We start from the raw sequence: 17262 nt of genomic DNA, 5'->3' as shown, positions 1-17262 counted from the left end.
AGGGGACTCCCGGGCTCGGGGGCAGCCCCGCGCCGGGCCGAGCGGGCCGCAGCCGGGAGTGACCCTGTCCGGAACTGTAGTTTATGTAGGTCATTAGAACTGGAAGGCCCTGGCACCCTGGTGGAACGAAGGGGCGGTTTGGTAACTTGGTTCCCGGACCGTCACACGGAAGTGAAGCGCGGGTCAGCTGTTGGTGGACTCGCGTGTGTACGTGTGTGAATTTACGTTGTGGCTCGGAAAACTAGTTATGGGAGTGATGGCCAAAGGAAGCACCTTGTTTGCATGGTGCGGACGGTGACGGAGGGGCGGCTGGGTGGTGTCAGAGACTGGGACTGGAACTCGGTTATTTCCTGCGGTGCGGGGAGGGAACCTGGGCCTCGCAGCGCCAGGCCAGCCCGAGGGAACTTCAGAAGCATGGTCTTGAGAAAATCACCCGTAAGCATGTCCTGGTGTGGCCAACGCCACTCTAACATTTTGGTCACAAACACGTGAGTGAATCTTCTCTGGGAAGAAGATAAAAACAAAAGGTCGTGAACTTGCACCAACACTTATAAAATTTCTGAGTGCTTAAAATGAAGAAAACCATTTTCAGAGACAGATTATTTTCTTGAAAACTTTTTGTTAACGAAGTAGCATTCTTTTAAACAATTTGTTTAGTGAATTTAAATGATCACTTTCTCTTGTTTTTTTGAATTGAAGTAATCAAGTAATCTTTACTTTTCTAGCTAGGACTTCTCTCAAACTTGTGTGCTGAGGAGACTCAGATGTTGGCCTCAGCTCCTAGGCTGAACTCAGCAGATTGGCCCATGAAAACTTCTGTATTGAGACAAAGGAAAGGATCCATCAGAAAACAACACCTATTATCTTGGGCTTGGCAGCAAGGAAGAGGACAGGTAGTGGAAATCCTGCAATCGGAAAAGCAGACTGAAAGGTATAAAGCTCACATCATAATGGAGCAAACGTTTTATAATGAACCCATCCTAAAACATACTTTTTGAACAGGTTTTCATACTGATTTGTGGGTAAGCTCATCCTTCTTAGGAAAGGATGTGCATATAATAACGTGGGATTGCTTGCTTTAATTTTTGAGTTAAAAACAATGGAAGTACAACCCAGAGGACCAATTAATGCAAAAGGTGTAATCTCTTTTGTAACACCCCCTTAAGCATGTTTTACCCATTTTCAATCCTTCCCAAGATTTCTGGAGTTAAAAGAGCTTGAAGATACTTCTTAGTGTTTGAACTTTTCTTACTGAACTTTGACTCAGTATTTGTTTCCACTTACAGGTGACAAAGAAGCTGAAGATGGGTGGTGGAGAGAGGTATAACATTCCAGCCCCTCAGTCTAGAAATGGTAGTAAGAACCAACAGCAGCTTAATAGACAGAAGACCAAGGATCAGAATTCCCAGATGAAAATTGTTCATAAGAAAAAAGAAAGAGGACATGGTTATAACTCATCAGCAGCTGCATGGCAGGCCATGCAAAATGGGGGGAAGAACAAAAATTTTCCAAGTAATCCAAATTGGAATGCTAGCTTATCAAGTCCCACCCTACTTTTTAAGTCTCAAGTTAATCAGAACTATGCTGGAGCCAAATTTAGTGAGCCACCATCACCAAGTGTTCTTCCTAAACCACCAAGCCACTGGGTTCCTGTGAACTTTAATCCTTCAGACAAGGAAATAATGACATTTCAACTTAAAACCTTACTTAAAGTCCAAGTATAAAATAAGATATAAAGTACTAATGTTTAAATTTAGTTTATAATAAAGTTGTCAGTTGGTCTGAAACAAATTACAGATTCACTAGGGAATTAACCAATTTGTGTAAAACTGCTTATTAATGTATGAATATTAATCAAATTTCATCTCATTTGTTTTACATATTGTGTGCACTGTAATATAATGGTGGGTTATCAGTGCAACTTAAAATAATTGAACTTGATAAGTGTTCTCAATTGAATAGCTTTTAAGTGAAAACCAAGTTTATATTGGGAATGGTAAAGGAATCAACTTTTTATATTTTTATTGGGGGAATATTGTAAAAGATTCATGGATAAGTAGATTTACTTGTAGTGAATCAGATTAAGCATCTAGCTGAGACAAGGATTGAAAACTAGGTGGACATTTGAAAGTTTAATGTCCCAGAAAGCCAAACTAGTAACATGCCAACAACATAATGCACTGCCAAGAAAGAATGTGAATTTTTAATAGTTGCATTTTACTAAATTGCAGTGATCAATGTGTAAAGGGCACTTAGGGTTTATTAGAATGAGGCACAGTATGCAGTATAAGGTGCCCTGTTTCTTAAATTGCAATGGATAGGTGTCTGCCAATAAATGCACCCAAACCATTTTTTATAGAAAAAGTATTGAGCACTTGATAGCTTTCAAAAAATACTTTTTTTTTTTTGTATTACAGAACTGCAAAGCTATTCTGACAGTGATCTGGCCTCATATCCCTGCAAAGCTTAAAGTGGGGGAGTTGTATAATGTGAAAGTTCAAAGTACCTAGGGGAGAAGAGCCATGTAAATACATGTAATAAACTTGTAGCATATGTAAAGTCTTCTTGGCCTACAAAAATAGAATATTTTAGTATGAATTTGCTGAATGTAGAAAGACCATGGACTGTTTTTTTATACTATGGCCTAATTTTAAAGGTCCAGAATTGTTTTTAAAGTTTGCCCTCATGCTAAAGTGCCAGTGTATGTGTCATAATTGATTTGGTTGTAAACTATATTACAAAGTAAATCCTAATGTAATTAAGTTTTGTATTATAACTAAAAAAGTCTAAGCTGCTAAAAGTTTTCCTACTTTTAGGAGATGTAAAATGCAGTACAGGATTCCTCTACCCTCCAGTCTATAAACCCAAAGATTCATTTTGGCTTTCACCAGTTCTTGTAACCAATGATACAAATCTAAATTGTATTTGGTGCCAGTGAGTGGTTTTTTTTGTCATAGTAAGTACAACCCAGGGGACCACTTTTTTAAGATGTAATCTCTTGCATAACACCCCTTTAGGCATGTTTTTACCAATCTTAAGGGAAAATGCTAAATATGACAGCCTAATAGCAAGTTAGAAAAGTACATGGGCCAATTAAAAAGTCCTGATAATGCCCTACTTTCTAATTTTGCATCTTTGATGTTAAAACAGGCTAAGTTATATTACACTAAATGAATTTAGATGAACTATTGCCCAAGTCAAATATTGAATATACTAAAGGCAAAATTTATGTAGTACTTACTGTACGATATGAATTTGAAACATGAAATTAAAAAATAAAATTTTTCTCCCCAGTGGCTCGTTATTATTTTGAAAACTGTTATGACTGCTGAATCTTAGAATGTACATAACTGAAATGTGATAGGAATGTTGGCTTGAAGAGACTAATATACTGTTTAATAGCTGGTTTGACAGTTATGCAATTTTTGCTAGTTGGGCTCAAGCCCCCAAAGCAGTATTTGCCTGAACTATGCAAAAGTTTTGAAAACCCAGTAAAATAGATCATTCTATATTCTAAGATGTTTTCAGTTTCCAGAGTAAAATAGGAAAAAAGAGCTCAAATTGGCAGGAACCCATGTGTTTTAAGTATGTGAAGGAACCCTTTGAATTGGCTTTCTAATGGACAGGCTCCCAACCTATATAGGGTGCCTTAAACTAGTTGAATAATCCCAGTAAACGCACAGCTGTAAACAAATTTGTAAGTAAGGTACTCATTTTCTTTTTGTCTGTGCATAATTTCTATGAAAAATAGTGCCAAGAACTGCTAAGCTCTCTGATGCAGCACTGCAAATGGGGTTAGCAGACTCAATAATGTGAGGGAACCTGAATAAAAAGTCAATGATAATATGAACATTTCATATTATTAGAGCTAGTTAGAAAATACTAATTGTGGATAACCTTCAGAAAGTGTGCTGGCATGAAACCAATATCAAAGCTCATGTGAAAACCAAAAAACAGTTTACAGATTCAGTTATACTTCCAGTGGGCCTTTTAATACATGTAATTCCAGTTTGTCGTATGTTTTGATAGTGGGCATGTAAGTTTCATTGGAATTCAGGCCCATAACCTACCTTTAAATCCCAAGTAGTTTCTTCCCCCAAAGAAGCACAAAGTGGCAGTAGGGTGATAAAGGGTTTTAGGCAAGTTTCCCCCAGTGTGTTTTATTTGAATTCTCATAGGCAATTTCTTAAAATCCAAGAGAATATATCTCCAAAACTTCTTAAAAACAAATGAGGGGAACGTCTACCACGGTAGTTGTATCTGTAAGGCAGAGCAAAATCTAAAAAAAACAAGATTTGTTGGCTCCTAGACCAGTTTATTATTTCACTCTCCAGCATTCAAAGAAATGTGATCTGCAAAAACTAGATACAAAGGCCTTTTACTTCTTTACAAACTACTGTTATCAATGAAATGAATTTACATGCCTTACTTTTTATTCCAAAAGAAAAAAAAAACTCCATCTTTTAACACAAGGGTGAAACTGCTTTACAAATACACAGAACATCATAAAGATAACCAACACTGTTGGAAGAACGGGTAGAGGAAAAGACCCCAGAAGGCACCTTTTCCAGGACTAGCAGAATGTCTTACAGATGTCAACAGCTGAAGATAAACAGGTTGCTTACTTCACCTATTAAGTCATCACTATTTAAAAAATGAGTATTGTTCACACCTGGGATTCCTAAAAGCCCCAAAGGTCCTCTTAGTAGGATGTCATTAATTCCAAACTATTGCTCAAGTCACAGCGTTCCCATTTCAAAATATAATCCTGGGACTTCGTAAACAATAACATGGAAAAATAAAATACAATGAAAAAATCTGTTTTGAGACTGGAACTTGGAAAGTCAGGCTATGATGAGTCTGACCCACAGAGCCTGTCAGATAATAGCAATCTAATTTATAAAAGTTACCATTATATTACAAAATTGAGAAATGAAGCAGGGTATGCAAAATTATATCACATGGAAGGTGTTCTGTAAATTGACAACTTTTTCTCACCTGCAAAATGGGAATAGTATTCATTTTCCAGGTATGTTTTTGGGATTAAGCAGCAGTATATGAAAAGCATATGGTTTGGCAAATTAGGTGCTTGATGATATTGGTAAGTTTTTAATATTATTTGGGAACAATCACATATAACAATGCACTGTAATTCAACAGGAGCCCAAACCACATGGACTTAACAAAACCAAAGACTAGTAAAATAAGAGAGGTTATGTGGCCACTAATTTTTTTTTTAATAAAGGAAAATCTCAACCAAATATGCAACTTAATTCTACTCCCTGGAACCCATCAATTCAAAAGGAAATGGAGAGGGAGGTAGAGGACAAAACACGCAGGAACTACAGACACTGTTTTGAAAGATCACACAGGACCTCTACCCTTAAGAATTACCAATTCAATGTTCAACACTAATGATAAAATTATGTAAGGGTATAAGAACTCAAATCTGTAATCTTTACTTGAAGCAAACTCTACATTCCATTATCACTTTTTATCTCCTTGAAAATAAAGCTGCTTTAAGAACATTTTCCAACAAAAATCAATCAAGTCAGAATTTATGGACTCTAACCTGAAACTTAAGTGCCTGGGCAAGTTAAAACAAAATTTTTATAGGGATAAAAATACCTCAATTTTAGACCTCCTTTCAGGCTTGTATATTCTACCATATTTTCAAAATTCTTTTAAATTTAAAGGCTTAAATTCCATTTCCAGATTTCAAGATGAAAATTAAATGTGAGGGAATCAATATGATAAACTTTATATCCTAATAAGGAACTAAGGAATCCAAAACATTTTGACACTACAAAAGGTATTTATTCACTATACACAGAACATGTCCCCTGTAAGATGTACACGTAAATGACTAAGAAGTATAATTTGGTGAACATTTTTTCAATTACAGAACATACTAAATCAGCTGGGGTACCAGCTGTCTGCCTCCAAATAATCTAATTATAGCACCCAGGATCTCCTTTATAGCTAATGCAAAATTAAATATTTATTTTTGGGATTACTTCCTTATGTGTGTGATTGAGGCAGAGTTAACAATTTAGTAAGTAGTATATTACAGTCACTACACAATAAATCAGTTTATTACAAGTTAAAACACTTTTCATTATTTGTATTAATGGGATGCAAACAAATAGATACTTGTAAAAGGCAGAAAACCAGAAAATTACTTATCTTTGATAGTATACTGGGTTTTATAATTATATTAGGATATGAATGGTGTAAAATATTGTTATAATACACCTCAAAACAACAAGGCCATATTATAACAATTCACTAGATTGTGCTCAGTAGACATTTATTGAATAAAGGAATTATTATCCATTCTTTCCCCAATTATCCAGTACAATGCTTTGCCCATGATAAGGGCTCAATAAATATTTGCTGAACATACTGACTATGAAAGAGGTGAGAAGAGATGGGCCCTCTCAGTTGGATGTCAAGTATAATTGGAATTTACCTGGGAAAGAGAGTGGTTAAAGAAGATGTAAACTGCATGTGGTACAAGTAAATAAACTCAGATGGCAACAAAGCAAACAAGCAGAAAACACTGGCACCAGAATAAACAAAGGCAAGACGTGCCAATAATGGCATAAATGGAACTGACTTTTAAGAGATAACCAAGAAAAAGTTTATATTGGACCATACCTTTTCCCACCCAATTCAGTTTGAGACAGACCAATAGAGGCACTGTAAGAGACTATGGCTGTCTTCCTTGATATTCAGACATCCTAGTTTCCAGTAATTTATTATGGACCTGTTACCCATGAATCAATATAAACCTGTTCATATTTAGGGATTAGTTTCCACAAGTACAAAGTTGAATTTCCTTTTATTTGTCCTAAAATGCTTACTTTCAAACTCGAAGGGACTTCAATTATTCCATGTAGTTTTCGATAATTCTTTTATCTTTTCAGACCAGAGTCAAAATATTCGTACAGTATTCATACTGCAGCACCTTCCACCCACCCTTTGGTCGCTTGAACTGCCCTTCTTTGGTTCTTTTTCCGCTTTCAGATCTTTCTTGAAGTGTAGTAAGCAGAACTGTACTGGGTATTCCAGCTGCAGTTTGGTCTTAAATAAAAGAAGGATGTTTGTCAGTTTGGTTTTCTTTATTCTTCTCTGTGGTATACAGGATTTTGTTAGTTGAACTGGATGTAGCAGCTTACTGGGTCAAATTTTCAAGAGAATAGTACAGTAGTTCCCAGGTCTCTCCCCTAGGTTGTAACTTAAGAGCTCATACTCTATGTAGCACTATCTCTTCTTCTTGCTTACTTTGCTTAAAAAAAATGCAGAGGGGTCTCAGGTAAAAAGAGGTGAAATGTTAGCCCTCAGTTGTGTGTTGATATGACTATTCAATATTAAGCCCAGTGCCAGACACAGAAGATTCTCAATAACTGTGAAACCCATCAATGATGTGACCCAAAATTAGCTCACTGGTATGAAAAGATCCTCACTACATATCAGTAAGATCCTAACTATCGTGAGTTCAAATGCAGTATAATCCTTGTGAAGCTGTTAGGTAAGCTATTTAATAAATAATATAAAAGCTTCTCAAGAAAATGGTGTTGAGTCTAAAAATAAATTAACAAAGGAAATTAAAACATTAGGCCTTCTAATTCTAAACAGACTGAAAAATTTCATAGGCTCTAACCAACTTCTCAAATTATAGTCTGTTTAAATCTAATCCTGACTAGTCCTTTACTGCCTTCTTTGTGCCTCAGTTTCCTTATCTGTGACAGAAAATAAAAGCATTTTTCTTCTCATAGGGTTTTGTGGAAAGTGAATGAATCAACACACAGCCCCTTGAACAGTGTCTGGCACGTGGTAAATACTTAATAAAATAAATTACCTGCTATCAATGTAAAAGTAGCCAGAATTCAACCCACATAACACCTGCACTACTCCCCCTCAGTGGTTATCACTTAATAAATGCTCACCAACATTCAATGAAAAAGAATTTAAAATCATGTCATAAACATAAGGCCCAATGTATCTTGTTTAGGAAGGGGGGACAGAATTATTGATCCAGCCATCAATGAAAGTATAAATTTAAAACTAGCAGGCCCAAATTTAATTTTAATATGTATCTTAACATTATCAAATAACCTCTTAGGTTAAGAGGCTTAATGAGCAATCATGAATGACATACACAAGGAGGTCTTAAATACTATGTAAAAGATGTAGACTTCTGATAAGTCCTATCATTTCCAAAGTAAGTTATGCCTAGGTGCAACACTGAATAAAAATATTCCTAAATCTACAAAGGACTGTTTTCATTATTTTAGAATCATATCCAATACTATAATAATTCCAGTTAATCATTATTTCCTTCATTTTGTTTTTATTATAGCATGTTTGCTTAATTTACAGCAAGCAGAAAATAAGCTGGGTCTTGTTTTGATCCAAACATTGATGTTTTTAAAGGTTGTACACAATATTTGTTAAAAAGAACATATAAAAATACCTTTTTAGAAGCTTCTATAAGAAAGAAAATACAAAGTTTAACCCCACAACTTTCCTCTTTGCTAGAACTGCAAACTACTGCTACAGTTTTAAATAGACTTTTTGTTGTTTAAACTATACATCCAGGAAAATCTAAAAAAATTAAAGAAACGTGCATATAAATGATTGCATAGCAGAACATGAACATTAACTGCAAACAGTAAAGAAATGAAAGTTAGAAATACTATCAAATACACAAAGGTTGTAGAATCAATCCTTTAAACACATTCCACAAACAGTATTTAAAAACCATCTCTTTTGTTCTTTACAGGCTAGGCCTAGATTTCTAAAACCAAAGTTGAAGAAAATAATCCTCTAAAGGAATTGTTTCCCCACAATACTTCTTACTTCTTTCTGCAAGCAAGCAAGCAATCTGAGATTTTAAAAGATGCTAGCTTTTTACTCTGAAATGAGACTGGACATTTCAAGTCACTTTTAATTGCCTCCAAATGATCATTCAGAGAAATACTAGAAATTATAAATAGTTAATGATATTACTTCTCCATTTTTAGTCACGTATGACATTGATAATCAAAATTCAAGAGGTGGCTCTTGCTTAAAACTAACCCTTTTTCCAAAATTATTTTTAATTTCATGGCACCTCAGAATCATCTGCCTAGAATGGGAGTGTTCTCTTTCAATGTGCCTCACATTAAACAAACAGAGGTGTGAAGAGCAAGCCTCCCTCATAAAGAGGTAAGCTAAATCTGATACAAATGCACAAGACGAGGGCTCTAAGCATCAAAATTCATTCTTTTATGCTATACACGCACGTACACACACACACACACACACACACCCCTACTTTGAAACAATTTACTTGCATCTAACAGCAGTAAGAAAACTAAGCAACAATGCCTCTTAAATTTTAGAGTAACTATATTAAGAACATTCTTTTCCCCTTAAAAATTATTTGTCATCATTGACCTGCTCAAATTTTAAGGGGAGCTTTTCTGATGTTTTCATGTTCCAAACCTTCATAGAAACCAGAAAGGAAAAAAAAAAAAAAAAGCAGTGAAGGCTCCATGTTTCAGTCAAAAACTTAATCTCCCTGAAAATGTTACTTAACCAAGTTGGCATCATTCCCCAAGACAGTGGGGTTAACAAAAGAACTATTCCACACTGTATCATAAATAAACTATTATCACGGGCCTAGACATCTTGACAAGACATAAAGGTCCACCCTGAACCTAAATGTGTCTGAGCAGTCAGTGTTGTACTGTGGCTACAACTTCACTTTTGTATCATTCCATCTTATTAGCAAGCTACATTTCTAGGTTAACAGTTTCTACCAAATATGGATATGAAAGTTTATTTCTAATAAGACAATGTTGCAAATTATGGTCAACCAACATCTTTCCACCAAATACTTCAAGCATAAAAAAATGAGAATCTTTACAAAAATATACAGAGACACCACAAATTGGTAGCTGCCCATAACATTAAACAAACTGGACTCTTAAGAGTGGCTTCTCAACAGCATATCATTTTAATTATAACCATTGCCTGGTACAGGGAAAACTAACAAGTGTTTTTTACGCATCATTGCAACATTGTATTCCTGATAATTTAAGTATACCAAACTATGAGTAAATGAATGATACATGCCTAAAAATTATCATGGTTTATACTATCAGTGGCCACTGGACTTAGGACTAGTCCAAGACCTTGATCTAGATTTTGACCTAGACCTAGACTGTGATCTTGACTGAGATTTGGATCTAGGTGGTTCTTTTTTCCTTGATTCCTTTTCATATCTTGAGCCAGACTTATAATGTGTTTTGGAATCTGTTTTAGAAGTGCCTCTAGTTTTGGTGTGAGATGCAGACCTAGAACGTGATTTAGCCTTCATTTCTTTCTTGGGCTGGGACTTGGACCGTGATCTTGAATTGGATTTAGATCTTGAAAAAGATCGATTTCGGTGTTTGAATCTTTCAAAACAGAGGAGAGATACAATTAGAGTAAAAATTAGATTCTATATTAATCAAATTTGTTATTTTTAGAGCAAAAGTTCACTCTGAATTGAAAAACATGAGTCTTTTTTCAAAGCAAAGTTATTTACCTATCATTGTCGGAATGGCTTCTGCTACGCCGTGGTCTTCCAGTCGGTCTACTGCTAAAAAGCATATCAGAAAAAGCAAACAGTGACAAATGTCTACTTACAGGTCTTAAAACTTCAATCAAAACACTATTTTAGTCTCAACAAAGTATTCAACACATAAAGCATACAAAAAGATAAAAATGCTAACAAACACATCCTCTTGTTTTTGAGACAGGATCTCATTATATTGCCCAGGATGGCCTTGAACTTCTGTATTCAAGCAATCCAACTGCCTCAGCCTCCCCAGTAGGTGGGACTACAGGTCCATGCCCCCATTCCTGACCACGAACACATCTTTTTATTAAAAACAGATCACTGTACAAACTTACTTTCTAGGACTATAAGATCTTCTATAGTTGTAATCAAAAGACCGACTTCTTGACCTCCTCCTTTCGTAACTTCGGCTTCTAGAACGTCTGTATCTGTCATAATCATCATAGCGCGAAGAACTGTACACATTCCTCCCTTCCTTGGCTTTCATTTGATTTGGTGCTAGGAAATACACAGAACACAAATATTCAGAAACATTTGAAATTTTATTATTTACATCCTTAAATTGTAGGGGGGGAAAAAACAAGCCCACATTCCCTTCTTTAATACCAAAACAAAGGAATAATGTGTTTTGCAATCTGTCTTAGAGATCCCTTTAGTTTTGGTAAGATGCAGATCTGAAAGATGACTGATAGAGCCTTCTTTTCTTTCTTGGGTTTGGTCAAGGTTATAAATATTAATCTTGGGTATTTATTTTCAAAGATATGTATCACAAGACTACTTTATGTAAAAATGACACCATAATTTCCTTGGCTTATGCCTTATTTATACCTATATCTTTGGCCCTCAACTCTTACCTCACTCAATTCTATATAGAAACTTTATGTATGATTGTATATGTATATATAAAAAACAGGGAATATCTAGGAACCTATCACCCCATTCCAGAACAAGAAAATTAACAACTTATGTCTACCTAAGTGCTTTTTTTTTTTCTTCCAGTTTTAGGTAGACACAATACCTTTATTTTTTATTTTTATGTGGTGCTGAGGATCAAACCCAGAGCTTCATGCATGCTAGGCTAGCACTCTACCACTGAGCCACAACCCCAGCCCTTTAGCAGCTACCTTAATCTGTATCCTCTAGTATCTTCTCCAGGATCAAATAATGGTTCAGCCACAAGGAAGTCTACTTCACCCCAGTCTATACTCCTACCTCATTGAAATACAGCTAAAACCTGGTATATGCCTTGCATAATAATAAAAACAGAACACTATTCTAGGTTTAATCTGGATAGCCCCTCCCAGTCGATCAGTTCACTTCCATAGCCATGCACTCACATAACAATTATACTTTGAAGATCTTTTTTTTTTTAAGCTTCATTTTTCAAAATACCTTTGGTACTGAGAATCAAACCCAGTGCCTTGCATGTGCTAAGCAAGCACTCTACCACTAAGCTACAACCTCAGCCCCCTTTGAAGATCTCTACAACAAAGAAAATGGCTCAAGAGATCCAAATGTTATAAATTTTTATCCTTCTCAATTTTACTCCCAGTATATCACAGTTGATAGTATTGATCAACTTTTGATCTTTTGGGGTTGGAACAGAATATATTAATTGCAACAATGGTTTTCTAGAAATGATTTAAACTTATGTTAGGCATAATGGTACTTACTCTTTCGATCTCCCTGTGCAAACTGTATTTCGATTTGACGTCCACAAATCCATTTTCTGTCCAAATTATGTAAAGCATCTTCAGCATCACGAACATCCTCAAATGTGCTAAATGTTAAGGGGCTTGGGAAATTTTGCAAACTTTGATAATGAATCAAAGTTCAGTTGGTAGGTCTGGAACAATTCATAATGTCCTAATATTCTAAAAAAACCAACCAAATCTTACTTGTTACTTAGGCTGATTCAGCCATTAATATGCTTCACAACATAAAAGTACTTGTGATTTTCTAAAGCTAATCTTTTAGAAAAAACACATGAATACATGTTATCAGATCTGTTAGAGCTAAATCACCAAGTTATCCTATTAAAAAATTCCCAGAGTTTTAAGAATTAACTTTATAAAACAAGAAAGAGTAAGAAAAACAAGCCAGTGGATTCTATCCTGGGTGCCAAAAATTTCTTGAAACCAAAACAGCTTTCATATATTTGTTTTAAAGAAAAAAAAAAGGAAAAGGCCAATAGTTCTTGTGTAAGCAAGCAATATATGCCTTACCTTGAGAAAAGATGAAAGCATAATTTCAAATGTATATTGCTATTTTTTCCCCAGTTATATCTAATATTATTATTTCAAATAGTTGTCTTCCTTGAGCTGCACTAGGAAGACAGGCTGCTAACCACTTGTGGGTATCAAGACAGTCAAGCAATACTCAAAACAATCACTATACCAAATGCATATTACATCCATGCAGATGGTAAAAGCATGCTATCAAGAAAAAACAGAACACGATAAGGATTCCTAAACTGGAAAGCCCCAGCCATGATACTAAATATATAGCTTCCTGCAAAGTAGTTTTGTTTCCAACTTGATAATTTCAAGATAACATTTACCAGTGTCAAATAGGATCTGCTGGTATTCATTTTTGATCTGAGAAGCTAAGTTGCTATGTCTTTCCCACTCATGTCAGCAGAACTCTGAGGGCTAGTTATTCTGTTCAAATGTAGCTCCTTTTCTAAAATCATTATTCTAACAGAAGTCAAATACACATTCAAGGCAATGTTTGATATAAAAGGTTTGGAAAGGGAGCCAAGTTTTGATTCGGATTATCATTTTACCCCATCAATAAGTAATTAAGTAAGTAAATAAATAAATGTGCTTAAGTATGTCCATTTCTATTTCTTAGATTTGAAAACATTAGCACACAAGATTTGGAGAGCTTATTTAGAACTAAAACATTCCTGAAGTGACATATTTAAGACTGATAATATGAGTTACTTTAATTTCAGATGAAATGGTCTGCCTCAGCCTTACTAGACTTCTCTGTGTTCTGAAAAGAATTAAGGACTGTAGTGGGTCCCCAGATCTCTCTTCCTGGGGCCATTGTGTGTAAGTTAAATGGAAGGAGGTTTGCTCAATTTTTAAATAACCTGGCATTTCAAAATGAAAAGGCTTATGAAGAGACTCAGGACCTATAAATGAACACTCCTCAAGGTTAATGCAGTTGGGATCCAAACTAATCAAAAGGAATAAGCTCACTAAAGGGTATTCTACTTCTACTTTGCCACCCCAAGAGAGAATACTTAACAACTTTAAAAGGGCTATAAACAATTATGGGCTGGATGGCAAGGTTCTACACTGCTCCTGTTAAGCCAAGGATAGGAAGAGAAGGCCAATTGGGAAGAGTCAGATAGGAGAGAGCATAGCAGGAGGGGCAGCCAAGTATCACTCTGATGCCAGTTATGAAGAAATTTGTACTTCAGGGTCTTTCCAAACATGAAACTGATAAGCCTGTGATATATTTCTTTTTTTAACTATTTTAAGACCATAGTCGAGACTTACTGAACATGTATTTAAAAAATTATCACTTTTCGATTCCTTTGTATAATCACACTTTTCTAAAGGCTCAAATATCACCACTTGAGTCAAAAGTACTGCTGTTCTTGGTTTTCACACCATCCCAAGCCACGTAAAATCAGATCAAAATTATAAGTCAGAATGTATCACTACCTTTATTTACCAAGCCATCCATATATAGATATATCTTCTCTATAACAGTTTTGCAACTAAGTTCCACACTTGCTAGCCCTGCAGGAGTAACTTTGGCTTTTCCCTGTTAATACTTACTAGGACTCTAACTAGAAAGTTCTAAGGGACTTACTGAATATTTTAGTAGTAAGAATTCTTCCTGACCTCAAGTCCACAGCCCAAACCTTTGTTTTTGCAGGGAGATGATTTCACTGAAGGGAAGAAGCAAAGTCACCTGAAACTCTGGGTCAAGGATAGATTTCCCATACATCCCGGTTAGGTATCCATACTAGGGAGAAGGCCTTCTGCAACCCATTCAAGGCTAACTGATCATATGTGCTAAAGCAGTGCAGGGCCTACAAGCTTCAGAGTTAAGCTCCAGAAGTTAGGAATTTGTATGTTCCCGGAAGCCATTTAAAAATCTATAAGGTGTTTCTAGTGGATCTGACAGTATACGACCACCAGAGCTGTTTCAAGGTAGTCCCCAATGCATGCACTTGTCTCCCTTTTAAGCAGGGCTCTGTGGCTTGAGCCCAGAAATTAATGCTACTTCAAAGAGCCTCTGACCACCTGGTCCAAAACCAAAATATGCCGAATTTAAGCTTAACAATTTTACATCCGGTTACACTTTAACTTGATAAGCTAAGAGAGAGTGCATTTATACAAGACCACAATCACAACATCAAAGGCCCACACAAATCAAGTTACAGGTTTTGTCACTAGACCAAACCAAAATAACTTTTGAAAATTAACTGCTTATAAACCATTAAAAAAAAAAAAAAAGAAAGAAAAAGAAAAGAAAAAGGAAAAGTTATTCTGTAGGATACATCAGGTATGACTCCTTTAATCTTGGCCATCATTCAACTTCATCTTGACCTTTAACTCTTTAAGTGCTTGTCAGAAGGACTTGTCATGAGATGCTTGGCCAAATATGACAGATGGCTTTATCTTTAACTTTGAAAAACAACCTTTTCCCCCTTTGTAGATAAAGCGAGGCTTTGTCTCCCATTAGGCTTGTCCTTCTTCCAGCTTTTCTGTATTTTTTCTTTTCCCAAACTCTCCCTTCTCTTCAAGCCTGATCCTTAAGAGGTCTTTGGCTTGTCTACTTGCCTTAAGTGTTGAATTCTACTCTAAAAGTTCTTTCATGCTTTCTCTTTGGGGTCGCCATAACTGTACAGCTTTACATTCTGAGGTAACAACAGAGGACAGCAAATTAGGGGACAATATTAAAGAAGTTTACCTCATTTTTATACAATTTGTTTTTGATCAAGTGATTCAAATTAACAAACAAGAATACTAAACTTTAATTGCTAAGCACAAGAACATATTAACTTTTAATTTGACTTACATTAAAGGTGGTAGCAACCAGAGTGTATTCAAATTTAAATCACACATTATAATCACTGATTTGAGTTTCAGCATCATGAATGGGAATTTAAATATTTAACTATTTTTGGATTAATAAGAAAATAGTAAGAGCAATGTGAGTCAGAATTAATTTTCAAAAATTTGAAGACATAAGACATTTATTAGAGGACAAAAATAAACTGCTTTTTAGATGTTACCACTTACATAAACTTGAATTTCAAACTTCAACACCCCTCACTAATCAGCATCTGAAGAAAGGATATTGAACATAAGCAAATCCTCTTGGCCGTCGAGTGTAGAAATCAAGTGGAACATACACATCGACTATAGGACCATAACGACCAAATTCACGCCGTAAATCTTCAGACCTAAAACATCATGAAAAGAACTCAAATTTTTATGTTCATGCCCTTAAAAGTTTTATAAGTAGTAATTATTTGCCAATATTCTTAACAGAAGGAACTGTGATTAGTAACACTGTGTGACCTTTGGGTCTCAGTTGTATCCCTGCCCTAACTGACCTGAAACAGACAAGCATTCTAAATTTTGACATTAAGAGTCAATTGTAGGACCTGGGGACATAGCTCAGTTGGTAGAGTGCCTGCCTCACATGCACAAGGGCCTGGGTTCGATCCCCAGCACCACAAAAGAAAAAAAGCCAACTGTAATGCACAAAATGTAATGGCAATATCTTTTTGATAAAGGAAAGCCAGGATCCAAGCATTTGAAAGATAAATACAGTTTATGAGTCCATTCATTATTTTACATCACAACAGAAAAGACATGTAAGGAAACAATCAGAATTCTTAAATCTACAGCCTTCATTTTTCACAAAAGGTAGAGCGGTAAGGCTCTGGGTTTTTGGTTTTTCTTTCTTTCTTTCTTTCTTTTTAACGGTATCAAATCAACTCTAATACTCTGGAAAATACCGAACAAAATTACCCCCAAATTATAGTGAGTCAATTAATTAGTGGTAGATAAGGTGTGTGGGGGACAGAAACAAAGCCTCAAATAAAAACAACTTTTAAACATTGTGAAAATGACAAAGGAGAGATTCTTCTAGATGCTAAAAGAATTATTGCTTTTCTCCCCTACATTGTTAAGACAGAAGAAAGTAAATCACAAAACGCTAACCGAAAAACACTTTGTTTGCAGGTTATTTATCAAATATTAAACATCGTCATGTAATAACAGCTCCTCCAAAAAAATTTTTTAGGCAATTCGAAGCAATTAAGGGGGCTGCTGAAAACAAAGCCTATTTAAGCCCAGTCTCTAAACACTACAAATACATGTAAAACAGCGGCGGGGGAAAAAAAGATAGCAAATGCTTTCCTCTCCCTCAATCCCGTTATTTCAATGCAATTTTCTTTTTTAATTAAAATAAACCAACCCACCCGGCTGCTGAGCGAGGGGGCGTGCACCCCGCAGAACCGGGACTGAGCTCTCAGGCAGCGGGCGGCGGGCAGGCCGAGCGGAGGGCGCGGGCAGAAGGCCGACCGCGGCGGGGGAGGGGCCGCGCCGCCACGCGGCCCGCACATCCCGCGCGCCGCGGCCGCCGGGCTGGCCCGATGGCCCAGGGCGCCGCCT

General features: G+C 36.0%; 3 protein-coding genes and 1 long non-coding RNA gene across 9 annotated transcripts in view; 2 read left to right on the top strand and 2 right to left on the bottom strand.

Annotated features, from left to right (window-relative positions):
• The window catches only part of LOC125620475 (proline-rich proteoglycan 2-like), a 1736-nt gene extending 1017 nt beyond the window's left edge, over nucleotides 1–719 (top strand). The window contains exon 2 of the mRNA XM_048816087.1: nucleotides 1–719. Coding sequence (XP_048672044.1) covers nucleotides 1–62 — 62 coding nt within the window. The 3' untranslated portion in view covers nucleotides 63–719.
• Nucleotides 1–3293, top strand: part of Pnrc2 (proline rich nuclear receptor coactivator 2) — a 4001-nt gene extending 708 nt beyond the window's left edge. The window contains exons 2-3 of the mRNA XM_015485524.2: nucleotides 726–931; nucleotides 1287–3293. Coding sequence (XP_015341010.1) covers nucleotides 1305–1724 — 420 coding nt within the window. The 5' untranslated portion in view covers nucleotides 726–931; nucleotides 1287–1304 and the 3' untranslated portion in view covers nucleotides 1725–3293. The remainder of the gene's footprint in view (nucleotides 1–725; nucleotides 932–1286) is intronic.
• A 1946-nt stretch (nucleotides 3294–5239) lies between these two features.
• Srsf10 (serine and arginine rich splicing factor 10) overlaps nucleotides 5240–17262 on the bottom strand; it is a 12320-nt gene continuing 297 nt past the window's right edge. The window contains exons 2-7 of one of the 6 annotated variants that reach the window (XM_015485522.2): nucleotides 15939–16043; nucleotides 12286–12389; nucleotides 10948–11110; nucleotides 10580–10633; nucleotides 10347–10448; nucleotides 5240–7086 (exon numbers count right to left, since the gene is read on the bottom strand). In XM_015485522.2, coding sequence (XP_015341008.1) covers nucleotides 7026–7086; nucleotides 10347–10448; nucleotides 10580–10633; nucleotides 10948–11110; nucleotides 12286–12389; nucleotides 15939–16043 — 589 coding nt within the window. In that variant the 3' untranslated portion in view covers nucleotides 5240–7025. Of the gene's footprint in view, nucleotides 7087–8339; nucleotides 10449–10579; nucleotides 10634–10947; nucleotides 11111–12285; nucleotides 12390–15938; nucleotides 16044–17262 lie in introns of those variants that run through there. The other 5 variants (XM_015485520.2, XM_015485519.2, XM_015485518.2 and 2 more) reach the window with 5 other exon arrangements.
• On the bottom strand, nucleotides 13714–15873 carry LOC107142128. Its single transcript, XR_001503519.2, has 2 exons — nucleotides 15135–15873; nucleotides 13714–14542 (listed from the first exon to the last, which is right to left on the bottom strand). It is a non-coding gene; the product is annotated as an uncharacterized LOC107142128 (long non-coding RNA).

This window comes from Marmota marmota, unplaced genomic scaffold, assembly GCF_001458135.2.
Source record: "Marmota marmota marmota unplaced genomic scaffold, marMar, whole genome shotgun sequence".
In the NCBI taxonomy this organism is placed as follows: domain Eukaryota; kingdom Metazoa; phylum Chordata; class Mammalia; order Rodentia; family Sciuridae; genus Marmota; species Marmota marmota.
This window is presented reverse-complemented; position numbering and strand designations above follow the sequence as displayed.